The 25,557-nt window shown below is 45.7% G+C and overlaps 1 protein-coding gene across 3 annotated transcripts in view; it reads right to left on the bottom strand.

Annotated features, from left to right (window-relative positions):
• Positions 1 to 25,557, bottom strand: part of SUFU (SUFU negative regulator of hedgehog signaling) — a 988,972-nt gene that overhangs the window by 500,722 nt on the left and 462,693 nt on the right. For 2 of the 3 annotated variants that reach the window (XM_069611675.1, XM_069611676.1), the window contains one exon: positions 5,719 to 5,872. In XM_069611675.1, the coding sequence (XP_069467776.1) occupies positions 5,719 to 5,872 (154 nt within the window). Of the gene's footprint in view, positions 1 to 5,718; positions 5,876 to 25,557 lie in introns of all 3 variants that reach the window. The other variant, XM_069611674.1, reaches the window with a different exon arrangement.

Here is a 25,557-nt window from a genome sequence, read left to right as displayed (position 1 = left end):
TACTGCCTTGCCAAAGGCCAGATCCCGCCTATGGATACAATCGAGGGAGTAGTGACGTACAAAAGTATGGACCGAAGCCCAGGTGGCTGCATCACAGATGTTACGAATAGGAACACCCCTCTGCAGGGCAGTAGAGGCAGCCATACCCCTGGTAGAATGGGCCTACAAGCCTATCGGAGGGTCCTTACCCGCCAAGCGGTAACATTCAGAAATTGCCAGGATAATCCATCGAGACAAAGTCTGCTTAGTAACAGCTTGTCCCAAACCCCTTCCAGCGTAACCAATAAAGGAGTTGATCGTCCACTCTGAGCCGGGACATGCGTGAAATATAAAATCTTAAAGCTCTCCTAGGGGCCAGCCTATGGAGCCTCTCCTCTTCCTTACCAGGATGTGGAGGAGGATAAAATGCCGGAAGAATAACCTTCTGGCTTAAATGAAATTACGACACCACCTTCGGAAGAAAGGAAGGATGGACTCTAAGGACAACCCTGTCCTTGTGAAACACAGTGAAGGGTGGCTTAACTGAAAGTGCCTGTAACTCACTCTGCGAAGGGAAGTGACGGCAACTAAAAATACATTTTTAAGAGTTAACAGTCTAAAAGGGCAGGAATGCAAAGGCTCAAATGGAGCACCCATTAGAAACTTGAGAACAAGGTTCAAATCCCAACTGGGCACCTGGAAAGGTGACGGAGGGGACACATTAATGAGCCCTTTTAGAAGCTGAGAAATTAAAGGACTTTTAAAATAAGAACACTCTTCAGATGAGCGCTTAAATATGGACAGCGCCGCCAGGTAACCTTTAACGGTACCCACTTGCAGGCCAAAGAAAGCAAAAAAAGACAGAACCACAGGAATGTCACATGAAAAAGGATCCACGTTCTTAACCCTGCACCAGTCGCAGAACTTTCTCCAACGGCAACGGTACAGGGACTTTGTTGCCGGCCATCTGGATGAAAGCAACACCTCCATCACATCTTCAGGGAGGTCCCAATCCTTATACCTCAACCTTTCAGAAGCCAAGCGTGAAGGTTGAGGGATCTGACCTCTGGATGGAGAACCTGACCCTCCTCCCGTGAGAGCAGATTGTCTCGGTAGGGAAGACGACGTGGAGGCCAGATGGACAAGTCGAGAGGTCTGGGTACCACGTCATCCTGGCCCATGCCAGAGCAATGAGGATCATCCGGGAACCGAACCTCCGTAACCTCCGCAGCACTTGCAGAATAACGGGGACTGGAGGAAATGCGTACAGCAGTGGGAATGACCACTCCATCACGAACGCGTCTCCTAAGGCTCCTCTTGGAGGAAATTCCCGCGAGCAGAAACTTCGCACTTCCGGTGGACACTGGAGGCGAAGAGATCCACTTGAGGGGTCCCCCAAAGGGCGAAGATCTCCAGGAGAATCTCCTGAGCCAACTCCCACTCTTGAGAGATCGCGCTCTGCCTGCTCATAGCGTCCGCCGTCTCGTTTTCTTCTCCGCCCAGATGAACTGCTGAGACCGAAATTTCCTGTTGGATTGCCCAGAACCAGAGCTGCATCTCCTCCCTGCACAGAGGAAGTGACCCTGCCCCCCCTTTTTGTTGAGGTAGTACATGGCCACTGTGTTGTCCCGTCAGAATCAGGACATTCTTTCCTCGCACAGTTGGCAGAAAAGCCTTCAGGGCAAGCCTGACGGCCCTCAGCTCCAACAGATTGATATGGAGTCTGGACTCCGACGGAGACCAACGACCTCTGACTGTCAACTCGTTGGCATGAGCTCCCCATCCCGTGAGGGATGCGTCCGTCACGATCATCACCTCCGGCCAGGGTAGCCAAAATGGAGCCCCCTTCATCAGATTGCCTTCGACGGCCCACTACAGAACGTCCTGAGCGACCAAGGGTGGCACCTGAACGGGGTCCGCCATCCTGCCGGAGTACTGAAACCACTGGAGCTTGGGTGCCCATTGCAAAGATCTCATTCGCAACCTGGCCTCTGGCACCAGAAGAATGCAGGATGCCATGAGGCCGAGCAATCTCAAGAACTCGAACGCAGGGAGACTCTGGGCATGTTAGAACTTTTGCACCTTCTGCTTAATGCGATGAGCCCTCACCTGGGGAGGAAAACACTGCCCCAGGGACGTGTCGAGCACTGCTCCGATGTACTGGAGCCTCTGAGTTGGCGTCAAGTGGGACTTCTTTAAGTTGAGGGAGAAGCCCAACTTGTGGAGGGAGTGGCAGGTGACGGACAGATGATCCAGGACTTGCTCGGGAGAGCGCGCCCTGTTCAACCAATTGTCCAGGTAGGGGGAGACGTGAATCCCCCCTTTCCTGAGATGCGCTGCCACCACTACCATGAGCTTGCTGAAGACCCTCGGGCGGAGGTCATACTGAATGGCAGGACCCGAAACTGAAAGTGCGAGTCGCCAACCACAAACCTCAGGTACTTCTTGTGCTTTGGATGGATCAGCACATGAAAATAAGCATCCTTGAGGTCGAGAGACACCAACCATTCCTGAGGTTGAAGGGCCTGGAGGACTTGAGAAAGAGTAACCATCTTGAACTTGTCCTTCCTGAGGAGTTTGTTCAATCCGCGCAAGTCCATGATGGATCTCAATCCCCCGGCTTTCTTGGAAATCAAAAAATAAAGGGAATACCATTCCTTGTTCCTCTCCGCTACAGGCACCAGTTCTATGGCGCCTTTCTCCAGCAGGGATTGAATTTCCTGCGCAATGAGCGGATCCAGACTCTTCAAAGAGAGGTTCCCTGGTGAATTGTCGTGAGGCCTCTGCCGGAAAGGAAGACAGTAGCCGTGCGCTATGATCTCCAGAACCCACACATCTGAAGTAATGGCATGCCATTCGACAAGATTCTGCGCCAGCCTTCCCCCAACCGGCGAACCATGGGACATGGCCTTGTGACTGAGCTGAAGCGGCTGCAGCATTGCCTGAGGGCAAAGAGGCAACAGCCCGAGCGGCCTTGGCACCTCGAGTACCTTGCTTTCCACCTCTGGCACTCCTACGGTGGCCCCTTTGACTAGCAGCTCCTTTTCGCTTTACCAAAGGCTGAGTAATAACGAAAGGAACTTCCCCTCCATTGCTGTCTCCTAGGACGAAAAGGCAGAGGTTGGCGAACTGCAGAGCCCAATGACTTCGCTGCAGCTTTTGAGGTCTGCAACCTCTCAAGGCTCTCTTCAGCCTTGCTGCCAAAAAGATGGACACCATCAAAGGGCATGTTGAGGAGCCGGGCTTGCACATCAGGAGCAAACCCTGACTTCCGCAACCACGCAAACCTGCGTATTATGGTGCTCGCCGCCATGGACCGGCTGACGCAATCTGACATGTCCAAACCCGACTGAACGGCCTCACACATGGCATCCTTGCCATCCTGGACCATAGCAAGAAAACCATCCTGTTCGTCCCCTTTGGGAATATGTTCAGCCACTAAGGAAACACAGTTCTACAGAGTGTGCGTGAAAAGTGACAAGGCACATACAGAGTTGGCAGCCTGAAGAGCCATACCCCCTGAAGAAAACACTTTCCTCGCCCAACCATCAAAACGCTTGTCGTCCCTATCAGGAGGGATGGTAGGATACGACGCCTGCTTTGCTGGGGCCGTAGCCGCGTGCACCACCAAACTCTCCGGAGTGGGGTGCTTGGTCAAGTAGCAGGGCCGGTACTGGCTGGGTGGTATTTTCGCGGCAAAGAATTACCCACTGCCGGGAGACTCTCCAGAGCCGTCCAAGCCGCCGCCACCCTCCTCTGTAGAGCCATATGGAACAGCAGTACCGGGTCAGTTGGTGGGCCTTGGTCGAGGATATCTGTGAGGTTATCCTGAAGAAAATACCCTGGGGGAGCAGACCACCCCAAGTACTCGGTGACCCTTGACATAAGTACGAGGAGTCGGCATGGGTGCCAGGCTCAGGCCTACAAAACTCCACCTCCGGAGAGGTGTCCAGACCACTGGCGTCGTGCAGTGACCGACGCAGGTCCTCAATCTGACTATGTCCCGAGATAATCTCATCTGGCACCATATCAGAAACCATGCCATCATCAGAGGCCTCATCCACCTCCGAAATGTAATCAAGATGGTGGAAAGTAGGCAATGAATGGGGAACAAAGCCATGCTTGGCCTTGGCCAGAGCCTTTCTAGGGGGTTCCACCGTACCCCAGGGTACTCCCATCGAAACAGCCTCAAAAGGCGTCGAGTGAATCTGTGTCGACGCAGAATGCGGCGCCGACAGCATCAACGGCGTCGACACAGGCCTCGAGGGCAGAGCCCTGAGCGTGTCCTTCGACAGCCTGGGCGCCGACGGCGTCGACGACTTCCACAGAGGCGGAGCCTCGAGAGTCCCTCGACAACCTCGGCACAACAGGCGTCGACGTCTTCTTCGAAGACGTCACAGGTGCACACGGTCTCGAGCGTGTCGAGGACCGGGACCTGGAACGGGCATGACTAGAATGATTCCCCTTGTCCAAGCGGGACCTTTCCCATGAATCGTGCAGACCACCCGAGCCCGAAGGCGTACGAGCAGTGTCTCTAGTACGGTCACGCCCGACCCCACTCAGAGGCGCGGATGGACCGGTGCCCTGCGATTCAAGAATCGCCAGCATTTTCTTAGCGAAGAAAGCCCATTCCTCCGGAGTCGCATGCTTGGTGAGATAAACCACCCGCCGACGGGCGGAGTCCTCGGACGAGGACGGGGAAGGCAACCGATGACGGCGCTTCCGCGAGTGCCTCGAAGAGGCAGAGGAGTGGCGGGACCCACTCCGGGACCAAGACCCCCTAGACTTACGACGACGATGCAGAGAGTCGCCCCTCGAATCGTCCGTCGAAAGCCCAGTGGACCTCGACTTCCAGGGCTTGGACACCTTACCGACCAACAGTTTCTTCTTGCGCTCCCGCAAGGCTTTGGACGTAAGCTGGAAAATGGAACTGAGGCTACGGGCGTCATGTGTCCTACTTATAACATCCAGTGATGTTGGCCATCAGAGGAAGTCCTCGAGAGCGGCGTATCGACGTCATCGACGCAGAAAGATTTTCCGAAGCAGCACAGCTGTGGTGATTACTGTCATAGATATGGAATACGTCGGAGGTCCAAATCCCCTCGAAGTACATGTGAACATTGATATGCAACAGTTTTGTCTACCCACCACAGCCTAGAGTTACAGAATATCAACAATTTAAATGGAGTCTTTATTCATGGACGCAAGACCGTGAAAACACACGAAAATCAGCATTTTCAAAAAGCATTACATTAATTATTTAAACAAAGTGCTGTCGGGACGGTAACAGAAAAATCCCCACCGCTGCCTCGAAAAGGGTCAAATGCATCTTTTCTTTTTACTCCACTCTACCACTGGGACCAAAATGGATGGCAAAAAAAATACTAACTGTTGAGCACTCTGGATAGCATGTGTTGATCATACATGAATCCCATTCAATGATCCACCCCCGTCAAGGCCTAAATGCAACTTCCATAAAACAAAACACAATACTCCTTGACAACAGAGCATGTAAAGCAAGTGCATCTAAAACAAACATGTAGCTATTCAATGGCAGGTAACATTTGGAGGTTTAGCCTTATGAAATGCTCTTGACCAGTGCATTCCTCGTGTGTCTATATCGCCTGAAAAGTGGGCACTAGCCTTTGTTATAACATTTATATAAATCTGAATAGGATCACTATTTTAAACTAGTCACAGGGATAGAAAATCCATCTTTTGCCAGTTGGTGTCATTTACCTTTGCCAGACAAGCGCCGCGGCTGCGTTCCAATGCAGATACTCCTGCTGTCATCCTCATCTTCAGGGGGCCGGCTGAGGTCATCCCAGGCACACTTGGCACTCACGCCACTTAGGTTTGAGCCATCTGTCTCAATGCCTTTGTCAACTCTCTCCTGCTTTGAAAAATAAACAAAAAAGGTACAACACTAAGAATATGTATTTTTTTGGGAAAACCCTTTACTGATGAATGCATTTGTTTTTCAGTGATAAGTACATTGCACGGTAAATGCATGCAGAAGGTGTATGTCACATTCTCTCTCAAATGAGGTTCCTAAAAAAATACGATTTACACGATACACAAATTCAACCAAACTGTTAGAGAAAATGTATTCTAAGAGAAATAAGCAATGTGAAATTAAACAAATACAAAAAAAATTAGTATGATTGGGGTTTCTTTCATTGATTGTCTTGACCTATGTGTACAATTACATTCCATGTAGCTCCTATTCAGTGACCAACTACTGGGGGGGGGGGGGGTTAATACAAGGATAAAAGATAGCTAATGCATAGCTGTCTTTGTCACTACCTACATGTGATATGTAATTTTTGTTATGATTGATGTCATTTTGTGTTCTTGTTGCAGATTTTATTGCCTCTTGTCTATATATGGAAATGTACTATACCTTTTCTAATTATTTGGTAGAATTTATATGTGGAGTGCAAATAGTGATTCCTTAGGAACATCAATTGGGAGACTGTTAAATAAGTTGGTTCCTGCTGGGGGTAAGGAATATAAGGGGAATTAGCCCTTGCTTTGACATGTTGTAATCACTGCAGGAATTTGGTGTTCATTGCAGCAGCGCACAAATGAAGCAACATAATGCTGACTGATAGTTGTAATGGGATTTTGGGCAACTACAATGGCCTCTGGCGCAAACGTTATTTAGCAAACCTGCTAAATCCACAAAGAAAATGCACAGCACAGCAGCATTTCGGTTAGCATAGAAGCAATATTAACTAATGTCACTGGCTAGGGCTCAAATTGCTGAACAGCAAAAGGGACAGTCTGGTGCACAAATAGTGCAAAAACAGGTTTGCACCGTTTCAAAGCATCACTGACAGCAGTTTCCATGCTGAGATGCAAAAAATGTAAGAATGGGAGGTAGAGTCAGTACAACTCGCATTACAGGAAGGATCTCATTTCTAAACAAGTCGTTTTTGAATTTTATTTATTATACAGTATATGGTTACCATTAAAACCTTTCGCCTTGCGAAATGTTAGACAGGGTGTGCCGTCTAAAAAAGGTAATAAATCATAGTCCAGTTGAAGAATAGACCAGTGTTTTGCAGTATTTTTCTGATAAGTTGTGTGTCAGAACTATATGTAGTTATAAACTGCACCCTCTTTGTGGTGTCAGATAGGCTAATTTTTGGTTTGTTAATGAGTAAATCTGCTCTTGTGCGTAACTTTGTTTTGTTGTCCACTTTCCAGGGATGCCGGTTGTCCTAGCCTCTTTCTACAAATTTACAAATTGAGACTGTAGCATCATGTTTTTCAGATTCTTTTTTATCAGTGCAATTACGCTTAATCCTCAACAGTTCTCCATACGGAATATTTTGGATCACATGATTGGGGTGGTTGCTCTTCGCATGTAAAATGCTATTACCTGCGGTTGGTTTCACAAAAAGGGTTGTATGGATAATATCTTTCTCTATATGTAGTTCCCGATCAAGGAAACTAATTGAAGTTGTACTTTCTTGTAAGGTGAACTGGAGATTGTAATCATTGTGGTTCAAATAGTTACGATATTCTTTGAGCAAATCTTGACTGCCATTTCAAATAATCAGTATGTCGTCTATATAGCGACCAATAGATTATGATTGTTGGTTGTAAATGAAGGATGTTGCCAGGCAAATTCAAGTTCAAAGTGGTCCATGTATAAATTGGCATACAATGGTGCAAATATCGCGCCCATGGCCGTGCCCTGTTTTTGTCGATATACCCGATTGTTGAATGTGAAAACATTGTTGTTTAAGGTAAAGTTGAGCATTTCTGCAGTGAACAACGTCTGAAAGAGCTCGAACCAAGTGCATCACCTCCAACGAACCACAGACCCAAGCTGACCTAAAAGAAGAACTGCTGAGGTATAAAGAAACAGCCGATCATGAGCTGAAGTTCCTGGGGTGCAGACATCAGATCCGTCAATACGGTGAGGGTCAGAAACCAGGGGCGCTACTGGCCCGCTTAATAACAATCGACAAAAAAACTGCCCGCATGGTACATGTCCAAGAAACACAGGGAAACCTAGTCTGCACAGACAGAAGAGATAGTTAACACGTTTTTTAACTTCTATCAAGAACTATATAGCTCCAAAAGCACCACGTGTCCTGAGGTACTGCAAAATTTCCTTAACGACACCGAACTATACTAGGCAGCCAGCGAACTCTGAACCTCCAAATGCACCTAGATCACTGGAAGAAATTCTGGAAGCAATCAAAAATCTCCCAAACACCAAAGCACCAGGCCCTGATGGCCTTACAGGGGAATTTTATAAAACCTTCGCAGCCACCATAGCCCCGATACTACTTCAAGTCTATGAAGAAGCCCTAGATCGGGGGATTCTCCCGCCCACACTACGCAAAGCCAATGTGATCCTGCTACACAAGGCAGGTAAACCCCCAGAAGACTGCGCCTCCTAGAGGCCAATCTCCTTGATCAACCTGGACAACAAAATCCTGGCCAAAATCCTAGTGACACGGCTACTCCTTCTCATGCCGCACTGGTGCTGGGCGACCAAGCCGGCTTTATTCCTGGGTGCAGCACGACCTACGGCATCAGGAGGCTATTCAGCGTCATAGAAGCACTTGATCCAGCACAGCAAGCAATAGCTGCCTTACTTGACGCCGAAAAGGCCTTCGACTCTGTCGAATGGCCCTACCTTTTCGCAACGCTCAAACAAATGGGACTCAGGAACTTCTTTATCAAACTGGTCTCGCTGCTTTACAATGGCCCGCAATCCTATATTACCCTAGGCAATACGAAATCCCCTAGCATCAGGTTGGAACGCGGCACCAGACAAGGCTGTCCCCTATCAGCCCTCATTTTCGCCTTAATAATGGAACCCCAACCTCAAGGTTGAGATCCTACCAACTTCACAGAGGCCTTACCCTAGGACCCCATAAACTAGTGGTCTCCCTGTATTCTGACAATGTCATTTTATTCGTCAACGATCCCCAAACTAACCTCAACCCGATAATGCGGGAAGTGATTAAGTTTAGCAATATCTTCAGCCTTAAAAACCAACCATTCTAAGTCAGTGATATTCCCTCTGACACCGAGCACCTAAGTTCCTAGACGACTACGGCTTTAAATGGGAAATCTCCCAGGTCCGGTACCTGGGTATTTATATGTCCCTTAATCACAGCGATATATATAAAGACAAATATGTGACAACGATGGGTTCTCTTCAGGAATACGTTCACAGATGGAAGTCGATCCCACCAACACTCTGGGGTAGGGCCTCACTGATCAAAATGGTGATTCTCCCCAAACTCCTATCTATTCACAAATATACCACTACTCCTACCACAGTCCTTTTTCAAAAAGTTAAAAACCTCTTTCTGGAACTACTGTGCGTGGGGAAACCAGCAAGGGTAGCCCACGCAGCATTGATACTACCAACGTCACGGGCGGGTTTGCACTTACAGATATAGAGATACTACTGGGCGGCATAGGCACAATATTTAAGTCACTGGTACACAACACACTTTATCCGACCGCACGTACAGGTTGAACAAGCCCTAGCATCCCCTAACCTATTAAGAGCTGTCATTATTGGCCACATCCAGTACCATACAACACGATGAACACTGTCCTGTCCACTTACGCTATTTGGAAGAAAATTGCACGAAAATACGATGTGCACATAAGGTTCTGCCCCTGCTGCCAATCGGGATCGAGTCCATCAGACCCGGGAGCAGGCATCCAGATACTCATTAAAACCCCAACAGACCCAGCTGGGGGCTGTTTGGATTCAGTCCTGGCGCCTTAGGCGCCAGGCTCATCATAGAAATCAGTCCTGGCGCCATAGGCACCAGGCTCATCATAGAAATCAGTCCTGGCGCCATAGGCGCCAGGCTCATTGACTTTACTTACCTTATGCAGACCATGCTGCAAATGAGTCCAAGCCAACGTGAGGCCTGGATGGGACTATTTTATTACAGGGACTATTTTTTACTCGGGTGTGGTTCTGGGGATCTTCTTACCTGGGACTACTTTGCAGGCTATTTAAACCACACCCGAACAGCAGCTCATGCTTCGTGTTATTCTGCATCCAGCAGCATAACGCTCACCGTGTCTGCAAGTCAGCATCCAGTCTTCTGCCACGCCCGCCTCGAATCCGGAGCTCCTAGACAAAAGGAAAAGAAAGGAGAAGAGGTTAGATCACGGACATTATTTGATTCTTTACCTGATTCCAGACCCAGCACATATCCGACCCTGGAAAGGACATTATTTCAGCACGCGTCGCTTCGCCAGCAGCAGCGCCAGGTTATACTCACCAGTCCACCGCATCTTTCAACTCGGCGCTGCCTCCATTTTCTTCGTCGAAACCTAGCACCTGGGGGGAAAACAAAAGGAATAACAAGGTGAGCCGAGAAAACCGACAAAGACAATCTCTTTGCCACCATAGGCTTACCTGCTTTACAACCGGAGGTATCCTTTAATTCGCTGCATCTTTCTATGCCGCACCTATAAAGGGAGAGAAAACAGCAAGTTAAACTCATACAACTTTTACCGGACAGTGTTTGGTAATACAGACTTACCTGAATGCCATCAGCTGCCTCCAGACAATATTCTTTTGGACCCAGCTGCAACCTAACGAGGGAATGGAAAGAGAGTGAACATTGAACATATTGAACTCTTTGAACTTTATAGACACTGGAGTCAATATTCCTCCGGAACTCCTCCAGTACCTTCACACCAGTGAAGTAACTGGTATCTACACGCCCCTGCATGCCATGCAGGATGGAGAGCTCATCATTTAAAAAAGGTGAGGTTACCAAAAGGGGATATCGGAGGTGATTAGTGGGGAGAACGAGAACAGTTGGGGGGGGGGGCATCACTAAAGTCCACGGGTGGCTAAATCCCTTTCTCCACTTGCAGGAGAATACTTCTACGAGTCCAGCAGACAAGATTAGGCGGGCCAGTCCATACTGTCATCTCTTCACTACGCATCACGTTGGTGGAGACTGCAGCTGTCCGGGTCCGATCGATGCCCCTGTGGGAACCAGGTGAGCGTAACGGCTCCTCCTCGCTCTTTTTTCCTTTGCGGTGCCGGTCGGACTTCTGACATTCTGCCTTTCACCTATCCTTGTGTCTTTCCTTCCGGCTCTTTCGTGTTATTTCCACCCTTTCTGTTTTGGATACTGGTCGCCTTCTAGCGGCTCGCTTCTCTTACCCGCTTCTGCTTCTATCCTCTGTACTTACCCGACTTCACTTTAGGTTGTTTCCTTTTTCTCTCTGGTACGGGGGGGGTGGTCATCTTCCTTCCAGCGTTCTACCACAGACACTTATTCTCTCCATCTGGTCCACGTCTTCCCAGTAGTACTTTACCTCTTTTATTCTGTCCTACCTGAATTCTACACGACTTGCCCAGTCCCTTGGTTCCGTTCCCCTATCAACGAAGGCACGCATCTCTACAGAGCAAGTGGTAGCTGTAGTGTTGAATCGGATTTCTCCTTATCAGTACCACCTTCTTGTCGCTAAATCCTTTCTACGTGCCAGCATTCTACTTGGCCTTCTTGGATTGTTCCACGTCTGCTCGTGGCTTGGACTGTGTGAATACTCCCAACACCATTTACCGGCTTGAAGACAATACAGGGTTTTTTATTGCCCAGAGGCTTTTTCCCTATATCTTTTGGGGCTTAGCTCCTCGGGGTTCACCTTGTGTAGGTTTCACTCCCTGTCATGGTGGCCTCTGGGGCAGCTAGACCCTACCTACACGACAAGAAGAAGGCGGTAAAGGAAAGACATTCAACAGACCACAGGACGACGTGCAGGAAGACTCCAACCAGTTCGAAGGGCAGTTCATCAGAAGGTCAAGGTGAGGAGGAGGTTGGAGAGGTAAAACCATCATCTGACAATAGGTTAAGTCTGAACCTAAGGAATTGCCTCATAGTGGTGATTCAGGAATTTTTGGAGATATTTTGGGAGCAAATTTCGGCCATGTTTTCCCATAGCCTTTACATTTGGTTCCATGCTCCTATGTCTTTATCCAATCTTGCTCATACAGTTGGCGCTTTACTTTCATGGGGTTTGTTAGTATAGAGTCTTTGGGGGATTCCAGGCTCTTCAAAATGCCTATTCTCCAATCAGCAAGGGTGGCCTCCTTGCCTTCTTGTAATGCAGCCTGCACCATTTTGAAGCCTTATAGAGGAGCTGGTGAAACACATTTTTTCGGTACAGACTCAGACTTCCAGACAACTGTGGCATAAAGGGATGTTAAACCTAATTCCATTCTAATTGCCTGGATTGGTGTTCCTTTTGGGAGACTCAGTACTTTATTCCAAAACAATCCCTCCAATAAGGGCCATACCGTCGCTGGGAGGGAAAAGAATGCTTCCATAGGTAAGGTTGGGGACCACCTTCATTCAATAGAAAGCAAGAATGGAAGATATTTTTGATTTGTTTTTTTAACAGAATCCTTGCCTGCGAGGGTAGGTTCGCCACTTTGCTGCGTAGGATAAGCCTGGGAGCATCAATGCTACTTGCATTTACACACATTACTAGATATGTCATCAAACTCACCATAAGGACTTTCACTCAATTTAGGTTGCAGCAGTTTTTTCCTATGCCCTTTTTTGGAATGGATTCGATTATTAAGACTCGACTTTTTTGCATTTATTTTCAAGCCGTTATCCTTTATATAAGATGATAGCGCATCCAGATGGCATTGGAGCCCAATAGGGGTTTGGCCACCAGGACCAGAAAGTCAGCGTACAGCAATCAGCACAGTTCCCCAGCGATTTTAGGAGGGAAGCACCTTGCAGTATCTAAGGCATGCTGCACGTCTGATAAAAAGAGATTAAACAGTGCAGGTGCCAACGCACACCCTTGCTTTAAGCCCTTCGAAGCCACAATTGTTTCCGACAGGGTGCCACTGGTGTCAAGTCAGACTATCAAAGATGTTCCCATGTAAAGATCTTTAACGGCATCCAATAAGTCGCCTGGGCATTTCCATTGCTCTAGTTTTGGCCCTATATTCGTTCGGTCCACAGTGTCGAAAGCTTGGGCCAGATCTATGAAGGCTAGGTAGATTTTTATATTGGTTTTCCTTTTTTCTTGTACCCTTGAGAATGTTTACCAGGATAACGTTTAGGCCGGTACCCACACCTTTTACAAATCCGGCCTGTCTAATGTCGATCTTCACTGCGGCACTCCGCTTTATAATCTCCCGCAAAATTGGGCCTCCAAGATCTTTCCAGCTACATCAAGTAACGCAATCGGCCTATAATTTGTGAGCAGGTTTTGGACCCCCTCTTTAAAAATGGGGACTATTATTGCCTTCTTCCATGACAAGGGAACTTTCACCTTTTTAATGTGGTTGAACAAAGTCCAAAGAAAGGAAGCCCACAGCTGGGGGTTTTCTTTGAGTGTCGCATTTGACATTGCATCGGGTCAAGGTGCCGTCGAGTTACTAGCCTTTCGAATCAGGCCTAAAATGTCTTCCCTAGTGGTATCAAAGGTCCAGTCATTGGAATTCCAGTCTGTAGATATTTGAAAGGGACATTCCAGGTCTTGCAACAAAGATGTGAAGTGTTCACTCCAGGCACTTGATGACACAGCGTTTATGAGGAGAGCTTCCTGGGATGCATTACTTCCATGTATTGCCTGCCAGATTTCACTTATATTTTTTATGGCGATGTTCTTTAACATTTTTTCAGAGTCAAGATGCAACATCTCGTACTTGCGTGCCTTGATCCAGTTGTGGTACTCTTGCTTTTATTTCTTGCCCCTTGCAGCAGCAGTTGTGCGAATCTCCTTTTTTTAGGTGCCTTAAAATTGCATTTAGAGTCTTTCTTAATGACCAACAGTTTGTTGTGTGTGTTTTGGGCAGAAAGAGCTCCTTTCATGGTTTTTCCTTTATTCCCCAAAGGCAAGAAAAAGAGTGGGATAGTCCAAACAATTGTTCATCAAGTCTGGTCAGTTTCCTTAATTTGTGTATTGAGTCTATCGATCAAGCTCTTAATTCTCCCTGGGTTAAGGAATCGATTTCTTCCAGGGCGTACTTACTGTCTTGCTGAGTAAATTTCCTTCAAGCCAGCATTCAGGTGGGAACATGAACATTTTAAGATGTTGTGATCACTTTGTAAGGTTTCTATTACCTCCAGATCTTTCACATATTTCTCCATATTGTTGGAGACAAAGATGTAAGCTAGAATTTTGCTTCCAGTGGCATTTCTCCAAGTGATATTTGGTGGGCAATCACTTTTTGTGGTCCTGTTGAGAAGATCAATGTTTCTAGGGAGCAGATCTTGTCTCCATATCAAACCTCTAGACTCGGAGTCAGGTGCCCCTTAATTGTCAAAGTTGATCAGTTCTTTGTTAGAGTAAAAGCAATGGATGTTAAGGTCCCCACAGATTATTATATAGGGGTCGGACCAACATTTTGTCACTCTATCCACGATGTCTAAAACCATTGCAGGCAAGCCGACTGCCTCAAATGAGGCTGTGCTACAATAAAGGTTACACTGGAGCATCTTTTTTGGTTTGTTCGAATCAGGTCCAACAATCTCAATTGGAAGGACCGAAATGTATGGATTATGGTTCTCCACTGTTAATACATGCCAATTCCCCGACAGTTTTAGAGCTGTTAACTGGCCTGACACGGGCCGGCTTTGGCCCCTTTGTAGCTGGATTAATTTGAACCGTGTAACCAGGTGAGAGCGGTGCACTGCTGAGCCAAGTTTCTTGCATACAAATCAGGTCAACATTTTCTCGAGCCAAGGACCTCCAAAAGAACAGGTCGATAAAAGCCTTGTGTGTTCCAACTGCCTATTAAAGGATTCTTCCCATCAAATTTTCCTGGCTGTTACGATCTTTTGGCATCTACTACTAGAGCCTCGGTCAACCAGCTCCAGTTTTGATTGTCCGTTTGTGGTACATTGACGGTTTCCACTTTGGCCGCCCCGAAGGCTTTAGTTGGGATCCTCGCCGTAAAGGTAACTAATAACTTCATTACCGACGCCCTGATCCTTCTAGAATTTCGGGCACTGTGGTTTGTACTGCCTATCACCTTCACCACCGTTTGATCTTTTGTCTGCACCAGGCGTTTGGGCCCCTCTTCACTCACTTCTTTCTTGTTACTACACCTCTGAACAAGTTAGCTCTCAGAGGTCAAAACCCATCTTCAGAAGCTGTAGAGCCTCGTTCAACAGTAGCTTTTTGATGAGTTCAGATGGAAGGTGCAATATAACCATATCCAATAGGCCTTCTTCAAGGAAGTCAATGATTTTTAAGTCATTGGTGGTTGTTATTGACTTCAGAGATGGTAGTGGTGCAACAGTCGGAGCACATTTGCTCGATTCATTATTAGCCCATCTTTGATTTGTAGAATCTGCTCAAGAAGTAATTTAGGAATTTCAGGGCAACCCTCATTTGACTTGCCACTATGGATTTTCAAGCCATAAAGCTGACTTTGACCAAGTATTGCAGATGTCCTCGGCTGTTCTACTTGATACTGCTCGATTCTTAGCTCTTCCATAGTTGTGCTGTGGATTTGCAGGAGATAACCATTCTGCTACTCGCTGTAGCTGGTGGCTCCTGTCTTTTGTGCAGGCCTGATTGAACGCCATTGTAGCAGCTGAAGACGGATTTCTCCGTTTCAGAAAGTGTTTCAATGTCACACATCTCGCACTCAGTTAACTGGTCACCCCTAGCCATTTGGTTTCCGCTAGTATCATAGTTTTCTGCCTATGTTGTCATCAAGCTCTGTCAGATCCTTGTCCACTACTGGCTCCAACATCAAGAGAGAACCTCAAGTGTTTCCAGCAGGCATCATACAAGTCTCACCTCCCTCTTCCTCCAGTTCTGCAGTGATAGTTAGCTAATTTTCATCCTCCATCTGCACCGCAGCAGGGATGTCCCCTTTCCCTCTGTATTGCAGTTTCATCATCTGACAAATTAAGTTGACAAGTTCATTAGGTCGTTCGTTGATGCTGTGCTAGGTGCTGGGGACGAGGGGCAATTTGCCGATTTGTGCCGGGAGGTGTCTGTTGCTAAATCATGCATCACCCTAATGGTTTGAATAACTGGTGCCTTATTCAGATCCACCTTTCCTTTTAGGGAAGGTAAAGTAAACATTTCTCATAAATTATCTGCTCTCATTCGATCGAGCTTTATTCGGTAGTTTCATGTTCTTTGATTTATTTTGTGTTGCAAGCGGCTGGTTTGCGTTCCTGCCCTTTAGCGCTTTCCCCTTTAGCACCCGTTTCAGGCTTTGGTGGTCTTACTCCTCCTTCCGCCCCTTGGGCTGGCTTCATGGTGAATATATGATAGGCTTTATTATAAGTCAAGCCCCCTCTTCTTGACCTAGGAACAGGGAGGGGGAGAGTGGAGATTTCTGGCTCCTGTACTATGCTGCTTGTGTTTAGATCTTCCAAGCACATTCTCCCCTGAGCCGTCACTATTTTCAAGAAGAAGAATTTCTGGTTCAGGTGTGCGCCCAGGTTGTTTGTCTACCACCCTTGGTCCATTATTTTTCATGAGTTGAGGAGACATTTTTGCAGGGCCCATCGTCATGTTTGTTTCCAGGGTGTTATGGTCACCCGAACTTGTGACCAAGTCAGAGCTCTGTCGTCTTGAAAGATCGCGATTCCTAGTTCCTTCAGCATCCCTATGCGTATTAGCCTGAAGTGTAGATCTTTCCATGCATCGTTTATCTTTTTCCTCAATTTTAGGGTATAGAATGCTGGGGAGGCTTTTTTGTGGTTTGTATTGCACTTGACTCCAAAGTATTCTGCAACACTGTCACACACCCCTCTACAAATATAACTTTGGGATGCAGCATAGCCAGGACTGTGGTGCTGTCCTTTATTTGATCAGAGTCTTATGAAGTTTCATGAACTGTGCTAAGGTAAGGGATAAAGTAGCTATCATATTGCTGTCAATTCCTTGGTTACTTCCACTTGTCGTGTTATTCCCTGGACCATTTAAGAGCCCAATTCCTTCTAGTTCCATCAATGTCGATTTATTTAGACTCCTAGGTTTATTTCCCTCAGTTATGTCCAGGCAATCAATATCAAAGGTCAAACAGACGAGGCCTTTCAGTTAAAAGCGTGCTGTGAGCATACTGCAATTGAATTGAGTGCTCCTGTATAGCTGGGTCAATCAGCAGGCAACCTGAATACTGCATGTTGGATTTCAAAATTACTTTGTTGTTCTTTGGTGGGGCATGATAAGATAGAAGCATCCACACTGCTTAGGTGTATTGCCGGCCGGTTTTCTTTTTGCAATGGTGCATTCGCCGACGACCTAACCGGCTGTTGCACAGTTTGGACCAACACACCCACTTCAAGCTTACCCAAATTTTGTAGGAGCTTAGTATCCAGTATTTCTCCACTGGACGTCGTTTGGATGATGTATATGTTGGGAGTATAGGAATAGTCGCTTTCCAGTCTCCATTCAAGGAAGACTTCTTATAGTGAAAAGTCTGATTATTCAATAGAGCTCCCGAGGTTAAACCTATCGGGTCCCAAATCGATGTCTGGCTGCGACCCTTTTGATGAAAGTAATTAAGGCCTTTAGTTGGGTTGAAGGTAGGCGATGGGGCAGAGCAGTCCACGGAAGACTCCCAGATTTGACCATATTTACCCATTTGTAAAGTTTCATCATCGACAAATATCGTCCAGGGGCTTGCCCTACCAGTACTGATGGTAGAGCCTCCATGAGCAGACTCGACTGTCAAAAACGTGCAAAGTTTTTTTGAGCATGCCCTTTGCTGTTGTATCTAAGTTATTTTCCCTTGTTTGAGTGTCATAGCACTCGTCAATCGGTGTCCCGTTTGAGAAAGGCCCCGGGCTTCTAAGGGAAGGTTGAATTGTAATTCAGCCGCTGGCCAGACCTTTGGAACTCCTCTGCCTGATTTGGCAGTGCACAATCAGCCGTCAGTGTCAACTCCCCCACCATCTTCAGGGGCCAACACCAGGGGGCAATTCAAGATCCTTGGGCACAGTATAATGGTGTGTCACCCTCTACTCCCTGAAGAGTCCCTTTAGCAGGAGCAGTCAAGGTCTAGGTCAAAATCTCCAAGTGTTATTGCATATCCAAGTTCACTTACATCCGGAGCTTTCAGGGGGTAATTCGCCCACTTCCCCCAGCTCCGCCCCCTCAGTCTGCACATGGTCTGGAGGATTCGATGAGCTCACTTTCCACAGCACCTTTCCAGTTAACAAGCAAAGGCAGATGACAAATGGACTTGCTTTTCCTGAGCAAGGCCGCCAATCCACCACAGCCGTCACCACTAGATCAGAAAGTTTACAGAAAAGAACATTAGAAAGCGTCAAGCTACACTGCGTCTAACCAGCAGCCGCCTCTGACACAATTCTGTAGTACTTTCCGGTCTCGCATTCAACTGAATGAGTTTTGCCTTCTTTCATCCAAGTGGTCTGTGCATTTGAGACCTTAGTTCCTTTTTGGTTTCTTGAAAGCTACGTAGCCACAGGATGCTCCCACCCACACTCCCCACCCCCGACCCCACTACTTGCCATGAATATTTCACGGTTCGACAGTTTTTTAAATCTAGATTAGATCTTCTGGTGGGGTCAGATTTGAACTTTTATATAATGCCTATCTTCACCTGCACCAAATACCTGTATCAGAAAGCTTTCTGACACCTGATGTGATGTTTTTATCTGCATCACCTCTATGCTCTGCCTCCTTGCCCCGGTAGGAGACAAACATTGTTTCTTCCCAGCCAACCTGTTATGCCTCATGCTAAACGTCAGTGCTTGTGATTTAAATGAACAACCTGCCATTCATTCTGCTACATTTTCATTGGCTATCAGATTCCCTACTCTCTTTAAGGACCCTAATACACAATCTGAAGATTACAAAGACTTAATTCAGCACCATATCATTCCTGCCCCTATACGGTCTCCTTCAACAAAAATGGCTTTTGGAAGGACAGCAAACCCTATTGTTGATACAAAGTTATGCTCAAAGTCATTTTATTAACTGGTTACCAAAGTAAGTGAAATGCAACCTAACTTGCAGTTAAGTATGTTACTTCTAAGGCAGTCTGGTGAGGGGGAAGTGAACAATTACTCCTCACGGGTGGGCATCCAAAGCACACTGTACTTTTAGTCCAACTGTTAGCATGCACCTTTTTGCCCTTGCCAATGGTTGTCCGAAGTCGATAAGAATAGGCCCAACACATTCGTATGCGCCAATGATCTACTATGGGGAAAAGTTCAGGAAAAGTCCATTTTATCTGCAGACCCAAATGTGGTCAAAAACAGTGTATAGACAGCCACGTTTTACAATGGCAAAAGGCTTCCATTTCCGGCAGGGATGGCAAAGAATAACATCCAGTGAGAAGGTTGGGTTACTGTTCTTTTTCTGGTTTTTCCGACACTCCCTTGGACTCCAATTGCTGGGAGACAAAGACTTGTGGTTCCTGAAGTCCCAGGATGGCCATGAGCGACGAATGGCAATTTCCTCTGGTAAGGAGAGCTGAAGAATCACAGGGGGAAGTCACTAATGAAGAAAAAAAGTCTGTAGCTACTTGGGGTGTTGGGACCAAGCAGGTGTGCAAGCTATCCCACGCCAACAAACCATTATGTTCTCATTACAGTGAATATTTCATGATTATCAACCCTTGGATTGCATGGTCACAATGAGCAGGGAAATGCAAAAACCAAAATATTCCTTTAGGTCATGTGTTGTAGTACCCTGTGTAGTTTAGTGTTATAGCAAGTGTCTATCATTCTAACATCTAGTTGTGTGCAGCCACTTATCATTAAGCGTACTGACACCTGTACTTGATACATTTCTATTACAGACAGCTAACCAATTCTCCTTTCTTATCAATAAAAAAGAGTTTATTCCATCATTTCATTTGTGCAGGTCACAGTTTTAAAGAATATCCATGATATTAAACAGCTAGTAGATAAAGTAGTAGTGTATACAAAAAACTGTAGTTTCCAATTAACTCTCCACTTAGTCTTCTAATTTAAAATAAAACATTTTTTAACATCCTCTTGTGTCCTTATTCACTCATTCACTTCCTATAAATCCCGACATGTTTCGCTCCTTCTCATTCTTATTCAGAATAGTTATTATGGGAGTTTCTTCAGGGGAACACCACATATAATAGCCACATTGCTGTTACATATCTACAACAATTACACCATTAAAACATCATCTTCTGCTTTATCTTGATTCCTGCCACTCCAGTTGGCATCTCGAATTCCAAATTAATGTTGCATGGTCATTACTGTCTGCATCCACCAACTACCACGGGGTCTACAATACACAAAAAAATGGGTTTCAATTACCCGTTTTATGGCACCTTCCTTAATTCAGGCTACAGACTGCGTTTAATTTGCGTCTAAGAGTGTAAATCTCTTGTTTAAGCATAGCATTACTAGTGATGATGACTGAGCTCACTTATCCGTCCAGAACACCCTGTGTGTGGGGTTCTGCCACCTCTGAGTTAGATATGAAGTACTCTCTGTGTGACCCTCCATAGGTACAGATCACTGTTTCCACCACGGTGGACAGTCTGTGTGTGGTTCTCATGGAGCTCACAGCCTCCCTTATAGTGCCCCTCATCCAATCCACAACTCGCAGTGAAGTAGGGTGCCAGTCTGAAGAATAATGAGAAATAAATTCTGTTACTACGTGCTGGACCGCGTTTGCAGGTATAAAAGGTGACACCTGTGCTCCCGAATGCAAGCGTGCTCCGTTTTACCTACTTCTGGAGGCATCTTCGTAAGGCTCCCCACATACGTCAGTCCTTTGATGTATGCTGGGTAAACTAAGTTACCTAGGCGGCCAGATTATGGTACCCGCCCCTTCACAGGTTAATTACTCTAATAGTTGTAGCTCCACCCGTCTCATCGGAGCGTTGGAATGGAGATAATGTTCTCAGTGCAGCACTAATCACGGGAAGCAGCTGGGCTACCCTAAACTCTGTACAATTCGGATGGGCCCATTGTAACACATCACAGCAGTGGCTCAATGAGCAGGGGCCTGGGGTGAGGGGAAAACATCACTTTACATGAGTCATTAATTAAATGATAGGCAGCTTCGCTAGCCTTCGTTCTAATGACTAGGCTTACTGTGCTTGTGTCCCACCCTACTGTCACACAATGACGGATGAGAAAGGCATGCCATCTCCATCTAACACATTTAAAAAAATATGGAGGTTAAAGGTGTCCATTAATGTAGACTATCAGTTGATTGTTACATAGAAAAAAGTTGAAAGCTTTTATCAGATAAGTGACCTGAAGTTCAGAGGTCTGGTTTGCCAAAGATCAACCCACTTGGTCAAATAGGGAAGCCCAGATTGGGATAAAGTCCGAAATCTGCATTTGCTATAGCACTACAAATATGTGTCAATTGTATTGTATAAGAATTCACAACTCATCATATACAATAAGAGATGGGTACAAATTTATGGCCAAGATCACACAAATGTGGACAAGTAGGGACACCAAGACAAGACTAAGTGCAATCATTTTAACAAAATATTACGTCACGTGGAATGAAAATCATGCCACCCTTGATCAAGTTATCACAGAGATTTACATGCAAGGTACATAACCATTTTAACAATATTTATTCAACCTCTGTGTTCTATGGTTACAGCAAGTTAATACACAGCGATTTATAATGGGCACCCAAAGGTACTTATTGAAACTACATACATAGTAACATGACTGGTAAGGACACAGATTGTTAAATTGAGAGAGGGAGTTGCAAACTAGTTCACAATGTTTTCAAGCAGCAATATGAGGGTACCAAATGTTACACCTTAATGATGTCCACAATCTTTGCTTGAAGGGTGTCTATTGTGGCAGGGTCTAGTGCTTGACCCTGTCAGGGGTCAACAAGGAGGAATGGTATCGAGATAAGACATAGAATGGGCTTCCTTGCCCAAGAGAAATAGGTCACCACACACCCGACCCACCAACCCCAGATGGACCCCAGCGGAATGGTGGAGAAACAGAAAAGAGTGGGATGGGACTGCAGGGGAGTAGGCGAGAGAAATCATTTCCAATCCCAGGAGAAAGCAAAACCCATTGCATGGAGAAAGCCACAAGGAAAAGGAGCAGCATGAGCACATTGCTGCATCCCTGCAAAAGGAGACTGAAAAGTGGATGGGCTAAAATACTATGTAAAGCCTTCCAGTGGAAGTCTCAACCTCAGAGGGAAACTTTGCCAGAGATTGGCCATTGGGAGTATGTGATCAGGGGGACTAATGAGAGCCTGGAGGAGTGTTAGACCAGGAAAGGCTGGGCTATAAAAGCCTAGCTAACACAGAGGATATGGAAAGGTGTTTGGCTGATGTCAAGTAGAGCAGTGGTGGACCAAGAGGCCAGGTGGAAGTCAGATGGTGGAGAGGACTAAGGGGGCCATGGGAGTGTTCTGAGACGTGCAGGTGAGGTATTCTGTGCAAGAGAAGTACATGTTGAGTGTAGTGTAGAGAGGGGACATGTAAAAGGTGAAAGAAGTGGCAAGGGATATATAGAGGTAGTGTAAATGATAGAGTGTGGGCCAGGAAAGTGGTGAGAAAGTAAAAGGTGGTAGCAGGAATAATAGTGTGGCAGGGAGAGGAGGAAGGTAGTGGGTAGATAGTGATCAGATCAGGAAGCAGATGAGAATACGGGGTCATTGAAGTGGACAAGTGAGGGGGTGTGGCCTGAGCTCATGTAGTGAGGCCGTGATTGCAGAGCTCCCACTGCAATCCTCGTTTGATCCTGACTCGAAGCGTCTGATGCTGCTCATTCCAATATTCAGATGGATTTGATGCATGGGACACTGGCGCCCTTGATCCGCCAAAAATCAGAGCTGAGAAGCCAGAGAAAACCTACAAAGAGTGATGACCCTGAGCTATTGAAAATGGCTTCCGCAACGACTTTCTAAACTAGCAGACTGGCTGGTGAAGCAATCTGGCTGTGCTGCTTTCTGTGAAATGTGTCTATGTGCGTCTATCTCACAGACATTTAGATTGCCTCTTTCTTCATTCTCTTGTCTTCTGGACCTTTCTCGTCTTAGGGCTGACTGCTTGAACTGGGGTTCTGCAAGGGCAGATCAGTGGATCATTTTAATTTGTCAAACTGTCGATTAAGCAATCCTGGGTTTGAAGTGATTTTTCTCTTCCTTCCATCTCCCTCATCCGTTTTTTGAAATCATCATGTTTTATGGGTGTGTTGTAGCCCGCCTTGCAGTTGCCTGTGGACGAATAATTCTAATTTTGTGAATTTTCTGTCACAGCACAAATTAACCATTTTCACCACTTTGCATCCACTTCGTCCTGATGAGGCTGGTCCGCAAATCATCTTGAGGACCCTTGGTAAAGCCGAAACTCGAGTCAACAAATACCCTGGACACATATATATTTCTAAGAAGTAGAGATCTTGTAATATAAGTAACAGTTATGCAACCCCTATATAGCAACACCAAAATAGCGAAAAATGTGGACATTTGCAAACAACTTTGTGATCCTATGTATCCAGTTTGTTTAGTTATGTACAACTCTACATGATTTTAATGTGTTTTCTTTCTTTTTTTGATTATGATTGGTTATGGTATGCTTGTGTGTGGTATGCAAGAGTGGTATTAAAGTAGTAGGTTTGACAAACGGTAGGCTAGCAGTGTCAAATTTGCATTGCAAACTAGTACTGCAAAATTTTGTTTTAGGTGAAATATGTCATGTTACTTCGAATTTTCTTGAACATTAATATAGATGAGAATAAAATAGTTTTTCGTTTTATACCCATTGAAAATGTTGTTATACATGGCTATAGGGCATCGTACTTCTTGTGAATGTCTTATTGACCTAATAGTAAAGGCATCGAGAAATTATCCCCAATGTGGGTAGGTGCGCACACCCTCTTACTGGTTAAATATTGATACTATGAGTAGCGAGGTTTGCAGCAGTGGCAAGGCGTAGAAGGGTAAATTCTCGGGGCCCCTTCTGTATAATAGAATAATCAAAGTGAGTAGTGTCTGCCAGTCAAAGCTCCCTCAGATGACGTCATTCAATTCAAGGTTGAACTTGGTAAAATAATTAGTCCATTACATTGTAAGTGGAAATGTAAACACAAATATTTATTCACAAAAGCGGACACTGCACGCCAACACGTGTTTCAGCCCTCTCCGGCCGTCCTCAGGCCGTATTAACATTGGGATGGTAAGTAACTGTAAAAAAACCTTAATGATCCATGACCAATTACATTTAAACCAAAAGTAACCACATTGTTGTGTTTTGCAAAGTAATGAAATGAGTCCGTCAAATTTTGATTATAAACATAAACCAGGTAAATTAGACAATGCAAAGGAGGAGTGGAGGAAGAAGCAAACAAGGAAGAGGGTAGGGGGAGAGGAGAAAAAATGTTATTTTCAAATTAGATGTGAGTTGGTTTTATACAATCATTAATTACTGTATTCCAAATCACTAATTGTTAAAACAGTCTATACAGTTAATAAATAATAAAGCCAGGTTGTTACACCTTATAGACAGAGTGGACAATCCATTACAATGGCGTACCTGATAATTTTGTATTGAGAGAATAATGATATCAGTGACTCTCCAATGAGTACATTTTCTGGTACCTATGAAAATATATAAGTGCATGTTGTAGCCTAATGGGTACTCTAAGTTCTGAAATAATTGCAACTGTGAAATTATAAAATGACAGTCTATGTTATAAAATGGCGTTTGCTCGCTTACCTAAGGTTAGGTTTCTTGATTGTAACTCGGTGAAAAATAGTTTGCTGGATAATCCTAGCGTCTTGAGTGTTCGAGCGAAATCTATTTTAACAAAAATGATACATGAGGGATTATTGTAAAGTGTGCTTGGTAATACTACATACTATTAGGAAAGTCACTGTTCACGGGAGCGCTGGTAACGCTTACCTTTAAACGCCTCAATGCGTGTGCAGCACGGCGATTTCTGCCGGCTGCCTGTTACTCCCTGGAAGGAATGTGGGTGCGACTGGGTTAGCCTATAGCTGCTCCGCCAGGCTGTTTGATGGTTCCGGTCATGTGACCGTCCAGTTGCTGTTGCTTAGCAACTTTTGTGGGTGTCAGAGAAGCGCTCGGGTTTGCAAGTACATATCGCAACTTCGCTTCGAGCGTAATTAATACAGGTGCTCATTTACTTGATGAAAGCTGGGAGACATGGGTACATTTTAGCACGGTTAAGCAGAACTAATTGAATGCTGACACTAGCACCGCTTCGTTAGTGTTATCTGGGATTAAGGAATACGTACCCAAATTGAGTAATAAGAAACCCCCAATAACCTAGTGTTAGGGGGCCATTTAGCTAGAATGGGTTGTAAATGTTGACATTGTCGTCGTCTGGTCCTATTCAAAATTATGAGAACTATCTGCATTGGTGTAACGACAGTGAGTTACAGAAACCAGTGTTATTATTGAAAGCGTAAAACGGTCAGGTGACCAAATTTACACGTTGGTTAGCTGTGAAAGCGATGGTAATGAGATATAGCTAATATTTCATGTGCCAATACACCAAAATAATATAAGTTGGTACCAAGGTAATTGTTCATGTAGAATGAGATTTAGTGTATTGATAGGGTATAATGAATCTAGTTACTAGGCTGGTGAAT

The sequence above is a fragment of the Ambystoma mexicanum genome, chromosome 8 (assembly GCF_040938575.1).
Source record: "Ambystoma mexicanum isolate Mex_15411 chromosome 8, UKY_AmexF1_1, whole genome shotgun sequence".
Classification (NCBI taxonomy): Eukaryota; Metazoa; Chordata; class Amphibia; order Caudata; family Ambystomatidae; genus Ambystoma; species Ambystoma mexicanum.
The sequence above is the reverse complement of the archived record's forward strand: the minus strand, read 5'-3'. Positions and strand labels throughout refer to the sequence as shown.